The 22317-nt window shown below is 43.3% G+C and overlaps 2 protein-coding genes across 2 annotated transcripts in view; both read left to right on the top strand.

Moving 5' to 3' along the window:
• The window catches only part of wipf2a (WAS/WASL interacting protein family, member 2a), a 29035-nt gene extending 26657 nt beyond the window's left edge, over nucleotides 1-2378 (top strand). The window contains exons 7-8 of the mRNA XM_075464139.1: nucleotides 144-245; nucleotides 331-2378. Of these exons, the coding sequence (XP_075320254.1) occupies nucleotides 144-245; nucleotides 331-371 (143 nt within the window). The 3' untranslated portion in view covers nucleotides 372-2378. The remainder of the gene's footprint in view (nucleotides 1-143; nucleotides 246-330) is intronic.
• A 1850-nt stretch (nucleotides 2379-4228) lies between these two features.
• Nucleotides 4229-21807, top strand: LOC142379163 (uncharacterized). Its single transcript, XM_075464296.1, has 6 exons — nucleotides 4229-4251; nucleotides 4669-4772; nucleotides 17885-18229; nucleotides 18338-18427; nucleotides 19282-19368; nucleotides 21385-21807. Exons 1-6 carry the CDS (start codon nucleotides 4229-4231, stop codon nucleotides 21525-21527), a joined length of 792 nt encoding a protein of 263 aa, XP_075320411.1. The 3' UTR covers nucleotides 21528-21807.
• The last annotated feature ends 510 nt before the right edge of the window (nucleotides 21808-22317 follow it).

Genomic DNA, 22317 nt, shown 5'->3' with positions numbered 1-22317 from the left:
AGTCACATATTGTGTTACTTTTCGTCCTTTCATATCTGCCAGAATTTGCAGCCATTTCTTTTGCTTAAAGTCTGTTGTGATTGTCTTGACTGATTCAGCCTGGACACTGAATGCTTCTGGATTGTTTTATTTTCTTTCCCCAGATGATTTTGAATCCAGGTTCAGCTTTCACCCCATTGAGGATCTTCCACCTCCAGAGGACTACAGGCCCTTTAGCAAGGTCTACCCCAGCAAAAGCAACAAGGGTACGAATTTAGTCACATCTGTGCATCTTCTTATGTGCAGCATATATGACCTGAAGTAACCCCTGCCTTTCTCTTCCGCCCGCAGCCATTAGAGGAGCACCCCCAGCACCGCCGGTGGGGAGGTGAACAGACTTCAACTCAGGAATTGAACTCTGTCGACCGACTCGGTCGGATGGAGCGGCGAAGAAGCACTCGAATCACAAACACACTACATGCACTAACACTAAACCACCAGCCAGAAGCACAGCGGTGAGTACAAAGTAAAGGTTTGACACTGCTCAGCGTGTGTCTTTGCACAAGAACAAAAACCACTGAAGGAGGCGAAAATTGCACTCAACTCCTCCTCTGATGGGATGGCGAAGCCTCCGTTTGACACAACATATCAGGACCAAACTCCAAACACTTCAATGAACGCTGCATTCCACCTCTTTTTATGCATGTTCATGATGATAATGATGATAGTTGTGATTTTCTTAATTCTTAATAACGCTTCGTTCTTTTTTTTGTGAGGTATTTGGTGTCAGCATTGATTTTGAGGGGGGGGGGGGTCAGCACAATGAATGAAAACTTTCAGTGTTTCTGCTAAACTTAATGCCACAAATGTGGGGCTTGATGATGGTGATGTTTTGATTGTTTTTTGTTGTCATTAGCCATTCCAGCAGTGCCAGTTAAGGGTTCTTTTTTTTCTTCTTCTTTTTTTCCCCCCTCAGTGTGCCAAATGCAGGCAGAGTTGCATGAACTGTGCAGAGATCATTTTGAATATTCTCATGATTGCAGACACAGTGCTGGAAAACCTGCTAAGTTCTGAGAAGGCTGGCCTGCTTGTTTTTACATTTAAGAGGGAATGTTTCTTGCTTATTCACCCTCCACCTCCCTTTATTTCAGGAGGTTTATATTTCCATCTTCAGGCGATGTTGCACGGCAGCTTAACTGCTAAACCGAAACACTGTGCACGATGCGGATTTAGACACTAATAAGAATTCTTTCACGAAGATTGAACGGAAAACGGTTAAAGGCTGAAATGTTCTCTCGTGTTTTTGATAAACTGTAGTTGTGCATGACAAACACGCTGTGGGGTCTGAGTGGGATACGCAGTTTAGTCCAACATTAAAGATTTATTTACGGAACCGAGTTAAGAGGATTTAGCTGCAGATTCTCAGTGGTTTGGAGGAGTTTACAAGGGATCTTTCTCTTTTTTTTTTTTCCAAATCTTATTCCAGGGAAGTTGAAAAGCTATTAATATTCCTACTTTTGCTGCTGGTGGCCTTTTTTAAAGGACTGTATGGCCAGAAAGATACATTGTTGTTTAATTGCTATGCAAGGGAGCAGTTTGTGTTGATTGTAGCAGCTAACAAGACGTGAACACTTAAGTGCCAGAGAACTGTTAGAAAAACCTAGGTTCTTTATTCTACTTTTTTAATGAACCATTATGCTTCACTTTAAGACACTAAAGACATCACATTAGGACTTCTCTACCAGGCAGGGGGGGGGGGAAGAGGGGCGATGGGGTCAGGTTGTGCATGATGCAGCGCCCCCTGCTGGTGTTTGCCTTACACAAACCTGTTGTCACCCTCATGGTACCAGTGCTTTTATTTTGGTTGTTTTTCTGGGTGATGATGTCATCAGAGTAAATAAGAAACAAGTATATTTGAAAATTCAATAAATATTGTATATTTACAGTAAGGAATATGGTAATCATAGCTATTGATCTATTTTTATGTTGTAAAAAGTTTGTAATATAGGAAAATAAAATGATTAAGAGCTATAACAATGTTCCAGTAGAGCAGACTGTCTGCAGCACCTCTCTGGATGTTTGGCCAAACGGGTGAATGAGCTACATGGATCTATGTTAGTTTTCTGCCAACATATGTTTGGGGCTTCTGATATCTAGAAATCCATTTGGTGAATCAATTAAAGAAGGTGAGTGATGAACACACACAATAATGGACATACACCTTCTCTGGATGTTCACTCACTGAGACACACAGGTGACCTTTGGCTTTGCATCTTCATGTTGTCACCTCACCCACTCTGAAGAGCAAGAACCCTGTGTCATTTCATGTTAATCAACCATGTTTTTTATCATTTGAAATCATTTGAAATAAATATATTCCTGTTGGGGGGAAAAGGGTACCTGTTGTCTTATTTGTTCTTTATGCTTATATCAGTTTTAATAGTTCTGTACAACAAACTGTGCTCGGAAAAAACATTTAAGTCCTTTACTACGCTCAAAGTGTGAGTTGCAGTCCAATAATCCTTCCTAAATATCTGACATGTTCGATACTTCCTCTGAAGTAAAGTTCATGTTGTGGCGGAGCATTTAACACAATGTTCAGGTTACTGTTTGAGCTTCATCTGAACAACACCAGGCTATGATGTTTCAAATCAAATTTATTTGTATAGCACATTTCATGTACAAAACAGTTCAAAGTGCTTCACATAAAATAAAAGCATTGCAGCAGGGAGTGGAAGAAGCATTAAAATACATAAAAGAATATAAAGAGAAACAAATAAAATCATTTAAATGAATTTAAAAACAAGCAACAGTCCAGATAAATTCAAAGATACCGTGCACATTTCATGCATAGACACATGAGAAAAGAAATGTTTTTAACCTGGATTTAAAAATGTCTACATTTGGTGAAAGTTTAATCTCCACTGGCAGTTTGTTCCACTTGTTTGCAGCATAACAGCTAAATGCTGCTTCTCCATGTTTAGTCTGGACTCTGGACTGGACCAGCTGACCTGAGTCCTCCTTGGATCTAAGAGCTCTGCTGGGTTTATATTCTCTGAACATATCACAGATGTATTTTGGCCCTAAACCGTTCTGGGATTTGTAAACCATCAGCAGGCTTTTAAAATCTATTCTGTGACTGACTGGAAGCCAGAGTAAATATTTTAAAACTGGTGGGGTGTGTTCAGATCTCTTAGTCCGGGTTAAAACTCTAGCAGCAGCGTTCTGGATGAGCTGCAGATGTTTAATGCTCTTATTGGGAAGTCCAGTTAAAAGAGCACTCACCATTTACCATGTTTTCATGGGACTTTTTTTTTTTTTTACCTTTACTCTAAAATGTTACTGTATAAGAAATTATTGGATCACAAACTTTTATTCTGGGCGCCAGTCGTGGAAAAATAATTTCATGTTAATAATCACTCAGAAATGTGACACTCTTCACTCGTTATTTTCTTGGTCAGGAAGGGTCACTTTCACTAAGGAAATGCTCAGGTATTAATAAAGCGCTTTAATGCGGAAACGTGTTCTGTCTGAGCTAAATGTAAAGTGAAATCAATCTTTTGTGTGATCCAGTTTGCAGATATCCGACATGGGATCTATTTGGGTTTGTAAACGGACTTCATGATCCAGAGGTCCGTCCATCTATAATGTTCCACACCGGGACATGCGAAATTGTCACGCCATTCCTCTGGGAGTACGACTTGGGCGTGTAAAATCAAGGCAGTAAACAGCGCCTGCACAATAATAACCACCACAGTTCTCAAGACATCCATGCTTCTTCAGTAAACAAAGGTCGCACTTTAGACTTTAAAGCAGATTTGTTGTTGTTTTGGCGCATATTGTGACGTTCGAAAACGCAAAACTCCGGTTATCTCTGTCTACACGCAGCTGCATAAACGGAGTTTTCAAAAATCTTCACTTTGCCCGGAGTTTTTAAAAACATTCGTTTACGATGCGTTTTTATGCGTTTTCATGTGGATGACAGGTCCAAACGTAGAAAAATATATTAGTTTTAGCAGATACCCGGCTACGTGTGGATGGGGCCACATCATTCTCAGTTGGAGAATGATGTGGCGTCCCTCACAGTCTGACGTCAGTGCAAAACAACTGCACGAGTCTTAAGTGCCGCCAAAAGTAACATCTTAAATTTGCCGCGGCAGCTCAGCCAACAGCAGCCCACTGGATGGCGGGAAAGTGTGTGAAAAGGCAGGATTAGATGATCACGTGACCCTAGGCGTCTAACAGCGAGATGCTGTCAGATATCAGCATGCTGTAAGAAGCTCCTCTCAGACCAGGTAAATACTTAAAATTATTCATTTAACTGAAATAATCTGAAGTGCAAACCAGGTTTCACTGATTTCTTGTGAGAATTATTGCTTCATTAGTGTGATTTCTTTCATTCATTCATGGATGCAGTTTCTGTGGTCGTAAAAAAACATGTGGTTGTTGAATGTTGGAAATATGGATGTGCTTCGGGAATATAATGTATGGTGTAAATATCTCTGCACTGTCAGAAATATTTAGAAGACTATGTGTTTTATTGCAATTCGTTTTAGATAAAACCGAAGAGTCGCGTCATTTGAGGACCCTGGAAGCCTGTTTGATACGTTACCTTAACTGCAGATGCCTTCCAAACTGTCAGTGAACAGAGGCCCATTCATCAGTCCATTCAAACCCGCTTTAATGCAGTCCAGGATCCAGGGGCCAGAGGACATTCCAGCTGGCATCGGATGAGAGGCAGGATGCAGCCTGCACAGCTGGACGGTGCTTCGCAGACAAAGCAGATATTGCAGGTAATCGAATAGAATATTAATGTATTCATATATACAATATATGATATTAAAATTAATATGATTTAAACATCACTGTAAATGTTGCCAACTAATGTAAATTGAATGTTTTGAGTAAATAAATCGGTTCGGATGGATTGAATTTTGTGTTCTAGGCTACCCTAATTATAGTGTCAGAGTACAGGGCAGGCACCCTCAAACAATTTAGTTCGCCTTCACTGGGCTTTTTAGGGGCGTTCTTTTTCTTTTGAAGCGCGCACATTTATCTCAGCGTTCATTCTGCTGAAGCAGCAGTGCTCAACGCGTTGATGATGATGTCCAAGAAAGCAAAATCCGGTTTTCAAAAGATAAAACAGACAGGAAATGAGGAAAAGCAACTGCTGACAAAATTATTTCTCAAGAAAGGTGAGCCCAAATGTGAAAGCAAATAGCACGTAAATGAACTTCTGTGGTTATAAAATGCCTCAATGCCACCGCCAGTGTCATTGCAAAAAACTGCACAACACAAAATTAGAAATAACATGACGCCTCATCTGTAATCTGAGGTAAAAGTCTACTTTTTTTTTTTTTGCATAGCCTACCACACCAATGCAATAGTATACTAATTCAAAAATGTAATTGATATTTATTATAGGGCCATAACATAATTAGGCTAATAGCCTAACTGAGTAGGCTGGACTTCCCAAAAAGAGCATTAAACATCTGCAGCTCATCCAGAACGCTGCTGCTAGAGTTTTAACCCGGACTAAGAGATCTGAACACATCACAGCAGCTTTAAAATCTTTACTCTGGCTTCCAGTCAGTCACAGAATAGATTTTAAAAGCCTGCTGATGGTTTACAAATCCCAGAACGGTTTAGGGCCAAAATACATCTGTGATCTGTTCAGAGAATATAAACTCAGCAGAGCTCTTAGATCCAAGGAGGACTCAGGTCAGCTGGTCCAGTCCAGAGTCCAGACTAAACATGGAGAAGCAGCATTTAGCTGTTATGCTGCAAACAAGTGGAACAAACTGCCAGTGGAGATTAAACTTTCACCAAATGTAGATATTTTTAAATCCAGGTTAAAAACATTTCTTTTCTCATGTGTCTATGCATGAAATGTGCACGATATCTTTTAATTTATCTGGACTGTTGCTTGTTTTTAAATTGATTTAAATGATTTTTGATTCTCTTTATATTCTTTTATGTATTTTTAATGCTTCTTCCACTCCCTACTGCAATTCTTTTATTTTATGTAAAGCACTCTGAATTGTTTGTACATGAAATTAGAAATACAAATAAATTTGATTTGATTTGGATTTAGGCTCTGTGTCATAGGTTCATATGGATAGGCTGTCAAACAAGGAGCAAAGCTAACTTGTGAAACGTCAGTTTCAGAAACTGTCAAAAAGGGTAATGCAACAACAGACTAATTTTATATTGCGTCACAGCACTGAAACGGCCCTTTTAAAAGTTTTTAATGACCTTCTTTTAACTGTTGACGCAGGGAAATGGACAGTCCTATTGCTTTTAGACTTGTCCGCAGCTTTTGATACTGTGGATCACAGTATCCTTCTGTCCCGCCTGGAGACACTTGTTGGCATTAAAGGTACAGCACTAAATTGGTTTCGGTCCTATCTCTCTAATAGGAGTTTTTCTGTAAACCTTGGACAGTACTCCTCCAGTATGTCTCCTCTGAGCTATGGTGTTCCCCAAGGGTCGATATTAGCACCTGTTCTTTTTGCCCTGTACATGCTCCCCCTGTGTTCCATTTTTAAAAAGCACAAAATCCTTTTTCACTGCTTTGCAGACGACGTTCAAATTTACCTGCCTGTAAACGCCAATGACAGCCAGTCGGCAGTAAAAATGCTGCAGGATTGTCTTGTGGAGGTACAGGCATGGTTGAAATTTAACTTTCTGAACCTAAATAAAAATAAAACTGAGATTCTGGTGTTCGGACAAAGAAATCCCCTGCATGGACATGACAGTGTGATTGGTCCTCTGTCCTCCTACTGCCGTCCTTTTGTTAGGAATCTGGGTGTGATGGTTGACCCTCTGTTTAAATTTGATAAGCACATCAGCGGTGTCATCAAGGCCAGCTTTTTCCAGCTGAGGACTCTTGCCAAGATTAAATCTTATCTTCCTCGGGCTGATTTTGAAAGAGCAATCCACGCATTTATAACATCGCGTTTGGATTATTGTAATTCTTTATATATAGGGTTGGACCAGCATTCTCTGCAGCGTTTACAGGGCGTCCAAAACGCTGCAGCCCGCCTGCTGACCAAAACAAAAAGGCGCGAATCCATCACCCCAGTCTTGTGCGCCCTTCATTGGCTCCCTGTCGGCTTTCGGATCAAATTTAAGGTTTTATTGATTGTTTTTAAGTGTTTAAACTCCATGGGCCCACCTTATTTAAGTGAGCTGCTGCAGCCCTACATTCCACTCAGAGCATTGAGGTCAGCTGACCAGCTCCTGTTGGCTGTTCCCAAAGCCAGGCTAAAGACCAGAGGTGATAGAGCCTTCTCTGTGGCAGCACCCAGACTGTGGAACAGCCTCCCATTGTCTGTTAGATCCTCTCAGTCTTTAGGCCAGTTCAAATCTGGACTGAAAACACATCTCTTTTCCCTGGCCTTCCATAGCTGAAATGGAGTTTCACCTTGGCTTGGTACTTTTATTGTCATTGTTACTGTTATTGTTATTTTATTGCTAATTTTATCTCATATTTTATTTTTATCTGTGTTGAAAGTCATTCCTATTGATTTTATTGATGACTCTCGTGATGCGGTTGCTGTTGTGAAGCACTTTGGTCAGCTGAGGCTGTTTTAAATGTGCTAAAGAAATAAACTTTGAATTTGAATTTGATTTGAACAGACCTCTCATCCTCTGAAAATGTAGACTTGAGACCATGTGAGTTTAAAATGAAAGCACATATTTTTAGTTATCCATACTGTAATGTGTTTAGCAACACCAAAGTCAAGCTCTGTGTACCTGTACTTGGGGGCTGTTGTGCATAGGACCCACAATTTGGCGCTGCGCACCTGAATGCTCACGTGATACTGAAACTAACCGGACATGGTTAGTTTCTCAGCGTCACGGGTCACGTGACCGCTCTATTTGTTTGGCGGGACCGTTTTGAGGACCGTGTTTTTAAACTTGCCATTTTCCTAAACAACGCAGCGAACTAGTTTCCAGGCACCGCCGTCCTCATTTGGTTCTGTATCAGTATGATTGTGGTCCTGTCGGCGTTTGTGATTCTTTTAACTTTCTCTCGGGGTAAGTTTTTCAAACGTCACTACTTATACGACGCCAGTTCGTTCGGTTTGTTCACTTTGAACCGTTTTCCTGAGTGTATTCGCTTTGACCCAGACGCAGCTCTGTCTTTCCGGACAATACATCCAATATAACACCAGACAGACGAGGATTAATGACAAACCTCATTTGTCAACGTAATGTCATGTATGTTGTTTTACCGCATTATGAAGACACCACTGTTTAAGCCCACTGAATACGCGCTGTAATTTATTTATTTGCGTATAAACGAATCAGTTTGGTCACATAAACCTCGTCAGGTTATATCAGGAACACTTCTATCTCTTTATTTGAATACTTGTGTTCTTTTTGCCTGTAAGAGCTGATCATTTGTTGACAGAAGGGAGCAGGGGTGGAGCAGTGATTTTAGATGTGGGGGTGTTCCAGGGGTGGCACTTGAGCACCACATCAACTCCAAAGACTGTATATAAAAAGGTCAAGCCTCACAATAGAGATACGGTATCATAATTTACACATTTTTAATCACAAAATTTAACATTTAATCACTATTACATTTAAATAGTACAGTGATACATTAAATGTATCACTGTACATTTAATCCATCTCCACCTCCTCGTCCTCCTCCTCCTCCATCTCCACCTCCTCTTCCTCTTCCTCCACCTCCACGTCCTCCACCTGCTCATCCTCCATCTCCACCTCCTCCTCCTCCATCTCCACCTCCTCTTCCTCTTCCTCCACCTCCACGTCCTCCACCTGCTCATCCTCCATCTCCACCTCTTCCTCCTCTTCCCGCTCCTCCTCCATCTCCACCTCTTCCTCCTCTTCCCGCTCCTCCTCCACCTCCACCTTCTCCTCCTCTTCCTCTTCCTCCACCTGCTCCTCCTCCACCTCCTCTTCCTCCATCTCCACCGTCTCCTCCTCCACCTTCTCCTCCTCTTCCTCCTCCACGTCCTCCACCTCCCCCATCTCCACCTCTTCCTCCACCTCCTGCTCCTCCTCCTGCTCATCCATCTCCACCTCCTCCACCTCCACCTCCTCCTCCTGCTCCTGCTCCTGCTCCTCCACCTCCTCCTCCTACTCCTCCACCTGCTCGACCTCGTCCATCTCCCCCTCCTCCACCTCCTCCATCTCTGCCTCCTCCTCCATCTCCACCTCCTCCTGCTCCTGCTCCTCCACCTCCTCCTGCTCCTGCTCCTGCTCCTCCACCTCCTCCTCCTACTCCTCCACCTGCTCGACCTCGTCCATCTCCTCCTCCTCCTCCACCTGCTCCTCCTCCATTCCTCCTCCATCTCCACCTCCTCCACCCTGCACCTCCTCTACCTCCACCTCCTCCTGCTCCTCCTCCTACTCCTCCACCTGCTCGACCTCGTCCATCTCCCCCTCCTCCACCACCTCCTCCACCTCCTCCATCTCTGCCTCCTCCTCCTCCTGCTCCTCCACCTGCTCCACCTCCTCCATCTCCGCCTCCTCCTCCTCCATCTCCACCTCCTCCATCTCCTCCACCTCCTCCACCTGCTCCTGCTCCTCCATCTCCTCCTCCCTGCACCTCCTCCTGCTCCTACACCTCCTCCTCCTCCTCCTCCACCTGCTCGACCTCGTCCATCTCCTCCCCCTCTCCTCCACCTCCTCCACCTGCTCCTGCTCCTCCATCTCCTCCTCCCTGCACCTCCTCCTCCTCCTGCTCCTACACCTCCTCCACCTGCTCGACCTCGTCCACCTCCTCCACCTCCTCCACATCCTCCTGCTCCTCCACCTCCTCCTGCTCCTCCACTTCCACCTCCTCCACCTGGTCCATCTCCTCCTCCTCCTCCTCCTCCATCTCCACCTCCTCCACCTGCTCCACCTACTCCATCTCCTCCTCCTCATCCTCCTCCACCTGCTCCACCTAGTCCTCCTCCTCCTCCCCAATCTCCACCTCCTCCACCTGTTCCTCCTGCTCCTCCATCTCCATCTCCACCTCCTCCACCTGCACCTCCTCCTCCTCCACCTGCTCGACCTCATCCATCTCCTCCCCCTCCACCACCTCCTCCTCCCCAATCTCCACATCCTCCTGCTCCTCCACCTCCACCTGCCCCTCCACCTCCTCCACCTGCTCCTCCTCCATCTCCACCTCCTCCTCCACCTCCTCATCCACATCCTCCACCTCCTCCTGCTCATCAATCTCCATCTACACCTCCTCCACCTCCTCCACCTGTACCTCCTCTTCCTCCACCTGCTCCTCCATCTCCACCTCTTCCTCCACCTGCTCCTCATCCATCTCCACCTCTTCCTCCTCCACCTCCCCCTCCACCTCCTCCTCCTGCTTCTGCTCCTCCACTTCCACCTCCACCACCTGCTCCTCCTCCTGCTCATCCATCTCCATCTCCACCTCCTCCACCTGCACCTCCTCCTCCTCCACCTCTCCACCTCTTCCACCTCCACCTCCTCCTCTTCCTCCTCTTGCATCTCCACCTCCTCCTCCATCTCCACCTCTTCCTCCTGCATCTCCACCTCCTCCTCCATCTCCACCTCTTCCTCCTGCATCTCCACCTCCTCCACCTGCACCTCCTCCACCTCTTCCACCTCCACCTCCTCCTCTTCCTCCTCTTGCATCTCCACCTCCTCCTCCATCTCCACCTCTTCCTCCTGCATCTCCACCTCCCCCTCCATCTCCTCCTCCTCCTCCTCCTCCTCCATCTCAGCTTATTTGAGCTCTTCACAATGTGAAATGACCAAAGTTCCACAACCGTGTCAAATTCGATGCACAGTAGAAGCGGAATGTTGAAATAGAACCATACATCACAGAGCCTGTTCAACTTCAGAGTCAAAAAGAATGATGGAACTTTCCAGATTAAAAGTCCATATGATTAGAAATAGAAATAGAAAAATACTTTATTTATCCCCCAATGGGGGAAATTCAAATTCGTCAAGTAGCTCAACACATTTTTAAATATTTACAATGATTGAATTAACAACAATAAAACAACAATAATAATACTACTACTAACTAAATAATGATAAATGACTAAATGGCAAAATAAACAAAGAAATAAAAATCAATCAAAAACACATATTATAATTAAAAAACATAAAATCAATAAAAAAAAATGAATGGTTCAAGATGTGTTTCAAATCCCCAAAAAAATATGGCTTTCATATTTTAGTACTGTAGCACTAACCAGAGGTCAAAGATATATTAAGATATATTCATCAAACAAAGAAAATATAAATAACACAATGTAAAAAAAATCATTCTGAGTAAAAGTCATGGATTAAAAATGTTCCAATTAATGGCGTATTATCAATAGGATGCCCAGGAATATACAGTGCCAGCCAAAATACAGTGCACATCTTTTGCTGCCAGTTTAGATCACATCAAATAAGTCATTTAACAGAAATCAATAAACTTTTGATTACAATTTGAAAGTATTGGGTAAACACATATAAATGTTAGTTAAAATGGAAAGCACTTACTTCAGATTTGCTATTGAACAACATTAGAATAGACATACTTCAAGAATATTACAATGACACTTTTTGTACACTTTGATTTCTTTTAAAACTGAAGTCATTTTTTTTGGTAATACATTCATATCTGATTATTTGTTCATTTTGGTTAAATACAAGAATCCAGTTAGTTTATGCCTGTGCCTGGAGTGAAGAGAGGGACAATCAGACTGTCCAATCAGAGAAATCTTATCCATATCCCTTGCAAGAACACAGCATCCAGTTCAACTATAACTAATCTCAAACACGCAGTACTCAATGTCAGATCTTTAAGTAACAAATCATTCCTGATAAATAGTTTTATTTCCTCTCACAATCTTGATTTTCTGTTTTTAACTGAGACATGGCTCGACAAAAACACAGCTAATGCAGTCCTGATTGAGTCTAGTCCACCTCACTTCAATTTTGTGCCTGAAACACGAGAAAACCGAGGGGTGGGGGTGTTTGTGCCATGTTCAGGGACAATATACCCACCCACAAGTTGTCATTTGGGGTTTTTTCATCATTTGAGTATGTGTCATTCAAAATGGAGATAAAAGAATCTTCCATACTTTATGTCACCATTTATAAACCACCACAGAATTGTTTTATTGAACTACTTTCAATTGTGTGCACTGCTTTTGACTGTTTAGTCATAACAGGGGACTTGAATGTGCATGTGGACGTAGCGCATAACAAGCAAGCTAAAGAGCTCACTGCTGTCCTTGAAATGTTTGGTCTAACTCAGCATGTGACAGAGCCCACCCACAACAGAGGGCACACTCTAGATGTGCTCATTTCAAGGGGTGTTGTTATTTCAAACGTGGATGTCGTCGATGTTGCTTTATCTGATCATTTCTGTGTTTTCTTCGACCTGTCTGTTACACCCAAACCAGCAGCTGGGTCTGCAGTTGTTCGGGGAAGACTCATAAATGACAGAACAGGGACACAGTTAATGGAAATGATTAGGTTTGAGAACACCCTGTGTTCTGATGTTGATGATCTGTTGAACTCTTACACATCAAGTCTCTTAAATGTTTTGGATACCATTACTCCTGTCAAGGTTAGAATGGTTAAAAGTAGGCAAAGGGCGCCATGGAGGAAAGAAGAGTCGGTCAGGGCACAGAAAAGGGAGTGCCGGAGAGCCGAACGGAAATGGCGCAAGTCAAAGCTCCAGGTTCATTATGAGACTTACAAAGAAAAGCTATGTGTGTTCAACCAGACTTTGCGTAGAACAAGGGAGAGTTATTTTTCTGAAATCATCAAAAACTGCAGTAACAACTCTCATGTCCTGTTTGCTACAGTAAACAGATTAACAAACCCTCCAGTTTCACAGCCTTTAGAACTCATTTCTACATCCAAGTGTAATGAGTTTGCAATATTCTTTAATGACAAAGTTCAAGGCATTAAAAATGCAATAATTTCCACAACACAAATAACTACTCTGCAGCCAGCTAGACACCTAGAGCTGACACATTTCACACCTGTTACTGACAAAACAGTCGAAGAGACCATCTGCAGTCTGAGTTCATCAACGTGCTGCCTTGATGAGTTGCCCACTAGATTCCTAAAGTCTGCTGAGCAGTTTGTTACCACAACTTGCTCATCTAGTCAACATCTCACTCCAGACTGGAATATTTCCAAAGGCCTTAAAAACCGCTGTCAATAAGCCTCTTCTAAAGAAGAGCAATCTTGATGCCACAGTACTGAACAACTACCGGCCCATAGCAAACCTGCCATTCTTAGGCAAAGTCCTAGAAAAAGTTGTATACCAACAGCTTAGTGACACAGCTATAATGTGTCCTACCACAACTATGCAGATGACACTCAGATCTACGTGTCACTGACGGCAGGAGAGCACGGGCCTGTAGATACATTGTGTCACTGCATCGAACAGATCAGTGTGTGGATGCAAAACAATTTTCTCCAGCTAAACTCAGACAAAACTAAAATCATTGTCTGTGGCCAACAGAAACAAAGAGAAAGTGTTATCAGTCACCTTGAGACTCTCTCTCTAAAACCTAACTATCAAGTTAGAAATCTCGGGGTAATATTGGACTCCTCCTCCTCCTCCTCCATCTCCACCTCCTCTTCCTCCACCCAACATCCCAACACAGTGGTACGTTGAGTTACGAGTTTAATTGGTTCCGTGACAGAGCTCATAAGTCAAATAGCTCGTAGTCCAATCAATATTCACCATTGAAATGAATGGAAATGCCATTAATCCGTTCCATGAAATAAAAATAGACGGAATAACGGCTCTTAAAAAAAATCGTATGTTGGGACACTCTTAACTTAAGGTATCACTTTAAAGTGCTACATAATAGCTTCATGCTAATGTGACATTAGCCTTTCATAACTTTAGCCTACTCGTTTAGCCTAACAATTGGCAACACAATCTCTTCTCTAAAGGTGCAGTCTTTAAAATTAATGACTCATTTGGAAATCACATTAAAACTTAACTCAAAATGATGTATTCCATGAAAGTAGGTTCACTCTGACAGTACAACAGGACACTCTCTATGCCTGCCACTCATTTCAAAGACGCCGCGTTTCTCACTCATCTTTCAACGAGACTTGCCTGTCAATCAACTGGAGTGACACCTGAGGTGTCCAATCAGGTTCCAGAGGTGGCCGTTCGGGAGCCGAGTCAAAAGAGCCGAGCTTCCCATCACTAGCTCCGACTGTTCATCTCTGACGTAATATCAAATTTCCCGGGCTGGGTCGCGCACAACAGTCTGTGATTGGGTGAATGTCCGTTCAGTTTGACCAATGCCTTTACGTGCAGCGTAAGGGAGCTGAGGTGCGCTCCTTTTTTTGTATGTTGGTGCACTACGAGGGTGGGCAAACGGGTTTACCTTTAGAAAATGTGGGGGGGATGAAATCACCTTGCTGTAAAAGTGGGGGTGTCGAAACACCCCCATCCCCCACGGGTGCGACGCCCCTGGAAGGGAGAATATTCTCTCTGGAATGGAGCTCGTCTGAAATGTCTGTTACATGTTTGATCCAGGGACGTTGCTAGGTATACAGCTGTACAGGGGCACAGGCCCCCAGCCAGAACACCACCACCAACACTGCTGTACTGTATACAGAAAATGTGCCTGTAGCCTACTGGATGCATAAGAACATTTATTCAAATTTGCATGAACCTCAACAGGTTTAACTATCCAAGCAAATAAAAACACATTTGAGTTCAGCCATTTAGCTTTTCAATTCCTCTTTCTGTAGCACATCAAACATAATCAATTAATGTTCCTAAAAAACACAGTATGCCCAGTGTTACAATTTTCAACAAATCAATAGATACAAAATAATGAACAATATTTCAGTCCAGGTACTGAACATTTTTTAATGTTACCGTAGCACAGTCAATAAATACTTCTACAAGAGGGAATATTGCAAAATAAAAATTAAATTAAGAGTACTTGATATGGTCTGATAAGTTATTCCCCGGATTGAGTAGCCTTTTAAACTAGCCTACCCACTTTTTACCCATTTATAATGCCTAAGATAGTTTAGTAAATAGGCTATAACAGGCAAAATAGGATATTGTCTCGCGTTAATTCATATACCATGGAACCAGATATTGTTTAAGCCTAAATGTAAACGTTGTGTATTTGGCATGAGAAATGACAGTGGCCTATTGCATGAGCGTCGACTTAACAGAGAAAACAAATCTCTCACCTCCCTCCACTTCATGCTCAGTTCTCCTTGTTGCTTCTCTGTCCCTGACTCTCCTCTGTGAGAATTTCCTTATGTCCATGACCACGATGACGGCAATCCATCAATGTGTAGTGGTTCATATAGCCTATTATAGCCGCTTTCGGACAGACCGTTCTAAGAAAGTAGTTATCAGAACTACCCTCCTCGAATTTCGTTCTGATAACTATCCTTCCCCAGCGGAACTGTTTCAGTCTGCATTCGCACATGAGTCGGGACCTGATAGGGACTGATGCGCCGCGCGCAGCCGTCTGCTTCAGTGACGTGTTAGCCGTTAGCCGTTTAGCGCTACATTCAAACACAAAACAAAACGGTAAAAGTAAGGAGAGTAGAAAAAACACCACCAAGAAGCTAATATGGAGAGCGGGGAGGCCACCGTGTTTATGGTCTGCATGATGGTGATATTAATCATGGACAATCACATCAGGCGTCTAATATCGAGGCTGGAAGAGCTCACAGAGAGAGTCAGGAGATACTTTTTCATTTCATGAAGGAAGAAAGGAGAGCAGAGCGGTGCAGACAAAGGAGACCAGTGTAAGTTTAACTTATTAAACACCCGCCGGTTCTGTCTGTGTCTTATGAGGAAACATTTCAGCCGTGATAGCATGACATGGGGCGTAGCTACCGACCACCACACACCTTCGTTAGATTCGTTCTATAAGAACTATGAAAAGACCCGACCTCGGAGAAGGAGCTAAATAGTTATAGGAACTAAGGGAGAAAGCCCCGAGTTCCTGTATGTCCGAACACGGGAGAAAACGGCCCCGCGGATTAAAAGGTTATTAGAACTGCCAAAGGTTCCTATAGTCCGAAAGCGGCTTATGTTTTGATTGACAAAATGTGTGGCTACTATCCGCTGATAAATATGACGAACGGGCCGCAGTATCTTGCCTTCCAACTCTGATTTTTCGCACTACGCGTCACACGCAGTCCATTGACTGAACATGCACAGACGCACCCAAAGCCTGCGAATACAACCGCTTCACTTCACTCTTTGGTAGACCTGTGCAGCATTGGCTAAAGCAGGTTAGGTGGTTAAAATAGGGAAAATCGTGCCTGTGTTATTCTTCCTTGGCACATATCAGTCGTAGCGTAGTCTGAAGGATGTATGTGGGAATTTTTACCGGGGCACAACGCATGTTTACAGGGGCATGTGCCCCCGTAAAAAGTATCTGCTGACGTGCCTGGTTTGATCTCTTGTTATACATTGCTTGCTGTCTGTGGTTGTAAAGTCAATTCTGAGGGTTTAGTCTGGTGAATATTGGGAAATTTGATAGCATTTAACCCATTGAGACTGGGAAAGCGTTGCCGCATTTCTACCTTTAAGGCCGGGAAAGCGTACACGTCTTTTTTCATGTATAAGGTTGTTTTGCACCAATTATTGACCTCTGCGCCAATTAAATGCATTATAATAGACACGTGAGAGTGTCGTCATGTTCCTCGTGTCTTTGTTTTGAAGTTAAGTTTCATCGAACCAAGCATGGAGGACTTTCAGTGGGAAGACATTTCAGACGGGAGCGATTGTGAGGAGTTTCTTGGCTTTGATGATGCTGAAGAACGTGCTGACACAATTGATGGAGATTTATGGCGAGCACATATGTTTGAGGATGATTTTGAAGGGTTTGAATGTGAGTGGAAGACTGACAATTACCACTGTAATCGACGGAGAGATTTCAACCGCACACCAGCGGTGAAAGTCGATTTACCTGCAGATGCCACACCGTTGCAGGCATTTAATCATATTTTTACTCGTTTCCGAGACGAATAGATACAGTGACCAGGTACTTCAGACTCCAGTTCGAGCAAAGATGGCAAGGTGGTCACACGTAACTGTGCTGGAGATGAAAACGTTTATTGGAATGTGTATGGGCTCCTTGTGCTGCCAGTACGAAGAGATTACTGGCAATAAAATAAATGGATAAATAAATAATTTAAATTTAAAATAAAATTTTATTTTATTACTGTTTTCTAATTGAAAGTAGCGCTGTTCCTGAACTTGACTTTTTATTTTATTTTATTACTGTTTTTTTTATTGAAAATAGTGCTGTTCCTGCACTTTACTTTTTACATTTTCTATTTTCGTGAAGGTGTATGTAAATAAACTCAATTTCCAAAGAAAGCCACAGGTGTAAGCTCTCAAATACTTTTTGAATTTTGTTTCCATCTGCTACAGAGGCTGAGAAATCAATCATTTAGTAGGTGTTGACACAATTGCTGAATTTCCAGAAACACTTCAGGTTTTAGGGGGTCTTTCTGAAATCGCCAATAGGTTTTACAGGCATTCTTTTCCAGGCGTCTTAGGCCTAAATGGGTTAACACTGTATATGAAACACAAGTAAATAATCCCACGATTAATTAAAATGCACACCGTGTACAGCTGTTAACCTTTAACCTTTGAATGTTTGTTTGGCTTCCTCGTGCTACTTGGGTAGTTTGGTTACATTAAATACTTATCACTCTGCTAGAGACGATTATCATCCTCTGCTGGTTTCAGAAAGCCAAGTAGATTTGTGCTAAGCTAACCACAATCACTGAATAAAGTTAGCCTCAGTGACACCAGATAATTGTGACCCATGGTTTTATGCCACATCGCCAGGCCTTACAAGCCCGTGTTGTTGTTACACTTTAGTCTTTCAGATGTGTTCAAACTGTCTAAATGTTTAATGGTTTGCTTCTGCAGGAAGGTGCTACCTCACTCCTGTGATTCTTGAGAAACAAGAAGGTGACAATGTTACCCTCCAGTGTGAAGTAAATCCCCATGTGGACTTAGAGAAATTCACAGCGGACTGTAAGAGAACTGACGACAACTTCAGTGACTCCAACCGTCTTATCTACTCCCGTCGAAATGGACACGACCATCCTCATCCCCAAACAGAGCAGTACAGAAACAGGATACATCTCGACCGTGATGACTTAAGAAAAAGCCTCCTGACTCTTCACATCCTCTCTGTGGGGCTGTCGGATAGTGGACTGTACAAGTGCTACATCCCCAAACTCAAAGCCACCTTTGATTTTACCGTAGTTGGTCAGTTTACTGAGCTTAATACTGTACTGGACATGTTCCATTTGCTTCTGATTAATGAATAAATGTAAGTTAGGTGTAACTTTATACTTTGTATCTCATTTGAAACAGTAAAAAAAGCTCAGCAGATTGGAATAAAAAGCAGCGTTTTCAGCCTGACGACACCTTCGGTGGAAGAAAAGACCAACCCAAGTGAGGCGGGTAAGGCTTTTTGTCAAATTTCACTACATTGTGTTTTTGAAGGGATAGTTCGCCTCTTTTGACATGAAGCTGTATGACATTCCGTATTAGCAATATCATTTATTAAATTTGACTTGCGTCCTGTGAGCCGAGTTCCTGCCTCGTTTTGGCGTTGACGAAGGTAGTCCGGCTAGTTGGCAAAAGTGTTTTGCTTCTCAAAACAATATGCGTTCAAAAGAGTATTTGCATCACAAAATCGTTCATCCAGAAAAAGTCAGCCGTTACAATCGCTTGGCGCTATTTTCTCTCTACCTTCGTATCACTACGGGCGGCTGCCTGCCGATAGACGCACCTGTTACGGTGTTTACTGCTCGGTCTGCACTTCGGTCTGCACTTCGGTCTGCACTTCGGTCTGCACTTCGGTCTGCACTTCGGTCTGCACTTCGGTCTGCACTTCGGTCTGCACTTCGGTCTGCACGGTCTACACAGCCCATAGTGATACAAAGGGAGAGAAAATAGCGCCAAGCGATGTGAGGTCTGACTTCTTCTGGATGAATGATTTTGTGATGCAAATGTATTACTCTTTTGAATGCATATTCTTTTGAGAAGCAAAACGCTTTATTTTTTAAGCCCCAGCCAACGAGCCGGACTACCTTCGTCAATGCCAAAACGAGGCTGGAACTCGGCTCACAGGACGCAGCATGGGGTAAGTCAAATTTAATAAATGATATTGCTAACATGGGCTGTCATACAGCTTCATGTCAAAAGAGGGGAACTATCCCTTTAAGTAAGTGATTACCGTTGGAGTTGTGTGAAATGGTGCTGCTTGAAGATAAAGTCTCAGGTTGTATTCTAAGCAGTGTGCTTTTCTGCAGAAAAGGAAGCCGACCGTGTGTGGTACTACCCCATCGCTGCTTTTGGACTCCTTTCCATTGTAGTTCTGGTGATATTCACAACTACGTGTGAGTTACAACTTTAGTTACAGATTGCTCGGTGTTGACGCACTGATTCTTTGCTTTTGTGTTTTCATTTTAGGCTGCCCTGTAGTTGTACGACACCGCATTCAGCAAATGTAATTTAGATTTTTTTAAATTGATGAAATGTAAGCATCTTAAGAATTGAATATCCAGGGAGTAATTTTGACTTTTGGTGTCTGTCGTTGTGACCTCGTGTCACATTTTCAGATGTCTTGTAGACCTTTTGTGCGGGTGTTGTCTCACCAGCAGACGTTTCAGAGATTTCACTCTGAGGTTGGGAAGAGAATCTGAGCGAGCGGTCCGGAACAAATGTTTTAGACATTTTGCATTCTCACATGCCACACGGGAAGTGTCACAAATGGTCAAATGAGAAATGACAGTAGAGCCTGAAAGAGAATCGAGTGTCGCTCCTCACCTCAGTGTATATTTGGGTGGAATGTTAGCCTGTCAGCCATCTCTGGGAGTGGTGGAACTATTCCACTTGAAGCAGAATGGAAATCCCTCATCAGTGACCCTGGTCTTGCCCAGGCTCTTGCAGCAGTCTTAAAAGCAGCTGATTGCGGCACAGGATGACACCTAACACACATTTTCCAACCATAACGTCTCATATGAAGTCTCTGAAACTGGCAGCAACAACTCTGGCAGCTCACTCTCGGTCCTGTTGGTTGGGCTGATGCCCATGGTCCAAACAAAGATGAGGAACTAGTTTAATTGGGATTTCTTGAAACTGTGGTCACCCACAGCCTTGAGGATACAGTGTTATCCCATCCCTTAGTGTTGTTATGTTTGTAAGCATGTGGTTACTACCCTTGGATGATGTGGTAGTTACCGATCAGGTTTTCAGTACATTGTCGTGATACAACCCTGTGATAATGGCAGTGAGGAAGGATTTAATCAGCTTCTTTTTGTCAGTTTATCCGCATTAAAAAGAAAAACTATTTCAACATTTGGTGTTAAAAAAATGCCATTTACAGACCCAGAAATGGTTATCCTACAGAAGTTTGCGTCAGTAGAAGAAGTTGAAGGATTTTCTTCTATTTGCACATTTTGATATTTGTAGTTGTACTTATTTGCAATGATTAGTCCATCTACCACTGCTTTCTCATCACCACCCTGTGTCTGCTGTTGAATGAATGTCCCTCAGCTGATGATGGACACACTGTTCCATAGTTACTCTGCCTTCTCCATCCATCAGTTTATCAATTTTCTGCCGTTTACCCATCACTGGGTCATGTTGGCAGCAGTCTTGGAGATCTCCTGACTTTGCTCTTCCCAGCCACCTCCTCCAGCTCTTCCGAGGGGACACCAAGTGGTTCCCGAGGCATGCCCTGAGGCCTCCCTCTGGCGGAACACGTCTGAAATTTCTCCTCTGGAAGATGTCTAAAAGGCATCCTGACCTGAGGCCCAACCACCACTGGCTGATTTAAATTAGAAGTAGCAACGACTCTACTTTGAGTCCCCATGACCGAGCTCCTCGTCCCTATCCCAAAGGGTGAGCCCTGACACCCTGCAGAAGAAACTTATTTCTATCGCCTGTATTTTGAGCTCATTCTTTTGGTCGCTACCCAGAGCTCATAACCACAGGTGAGGGTTGCTGTTCGACTCGGCTCCGTTAGCCATGACACACTGGTTTAATGTCCGCATCATCAGGGACTAACCTCCAACCTGGAGCGTGCATTCCACCTGTTTCCAACTGACAATGGTGGCCTGAGAGCTTTAGGTGCCAATAGTCACATCCCGGCTGTGAATCACCACAGGTCCTGCAGGAGACCTAAAGCTGCTAAACCACCATGTAGTGCGATGATAAGATCCTGTAATTTATATCAAATCAAAGAGTGTATTATGGCACTGCGAGCACGCGGATGATTGTTTTCATCAACTGTTAAGTCATTTGAAAACCTTTTTAATGTGATGAATGTTACCCTGCAAAATCGTCTTAAATATTTTGATAACAATATAATTACGTATCCAATTTGTGTGTTTTTAAAATGGTTTTCATAGGTATCGAGCTGAGAAGACGGAAGGGTCAAGAAAATGGCACTGAACTGGAGATGAGGACCATCCATCCGGAGGTGATGGTTGGTGCTCAGAGTGACCTCAGTGAATGGTCTGAGGGGGCGGCTGTAGCTCAGCAGGAGGCGTGATCATCTGCCTGTGGGCTATGTGACTCACTCTCCCTGATTCCGAAAAACTTGTCCACGCCTTTGTCTTCTCCAGGCTGGACTACTGCAGCGCACTCCTCATCGGGATCCCCAGCAAGAACCTCCAGCAGCTGCAGTATATTCAGAACTGTGCTGCCAGGATCCTGATGGGGGGGGGGCGGAAGTACCACCACATCACACCAATCCTCAAATCCCTCCATTGGCTTCCTGTCCAGTACAAGATCGAATTCAAGATTTCCCTTCTGTCCCACCAGTGCCTCCATGGCACTGCCCCCCCCCCCCCCCCCCCCCCCCCCCCCCCCCCCCCCCCCTCCCCACATCAAAGAACTCATCTCCCCCCATTCCTCCTCACGTCATCTCCGCTCTGGACAGGCCAATCTCCTCCAGCTCCAGAGGACAAGGCTCAGGTCTATGGGCGACCGGGCCTTCAGCTCAGCTGCACCCAGTCTGTGGAATGCTCTCCCCGACCATCTAAAGGCACCACAGACTGTGGATTCTTTTAAAAAAGGCCTGAAAACTCACCTTTTTAGAAAAGCCTTTAGTTTGCCTGAATTATCTTAATATTATTTTACTGGTTTTTTTGCTAGTTTTAAAATGTAGCACTCTGAGGTCATTAAATTGATGTAAAGTTCTTTATAAATGAAATATATTATTATTATTATTATTATGTATCTGTGTATATATATTAGGGCTGCATCTGTCTTTCTGTCCTTGACACACATGCATTAGTGGTAATCGGGGTAAGCCGTGATGAAAACAAAATAGAAAAGTG

This window comes from Odontesthes bonariensis, chromosome 4, assembly GCF_027942865.1.
Source record: "Odontesthes bonariensis isolate fOdoBon6 chromosome 4, fOdoBon6.hap1, whole genome shotgun sequence".
NCBI classification, from domain to species: Eukaryota; Metazoa; Chordata; class Actinopteri; order Atheriniformes; family Atherinopsidae; genus Odontesthes; species Odontesthes bonariensis.
This window is presented reverse-complemented; position numbering and strand designations above follow the sequence as displayed.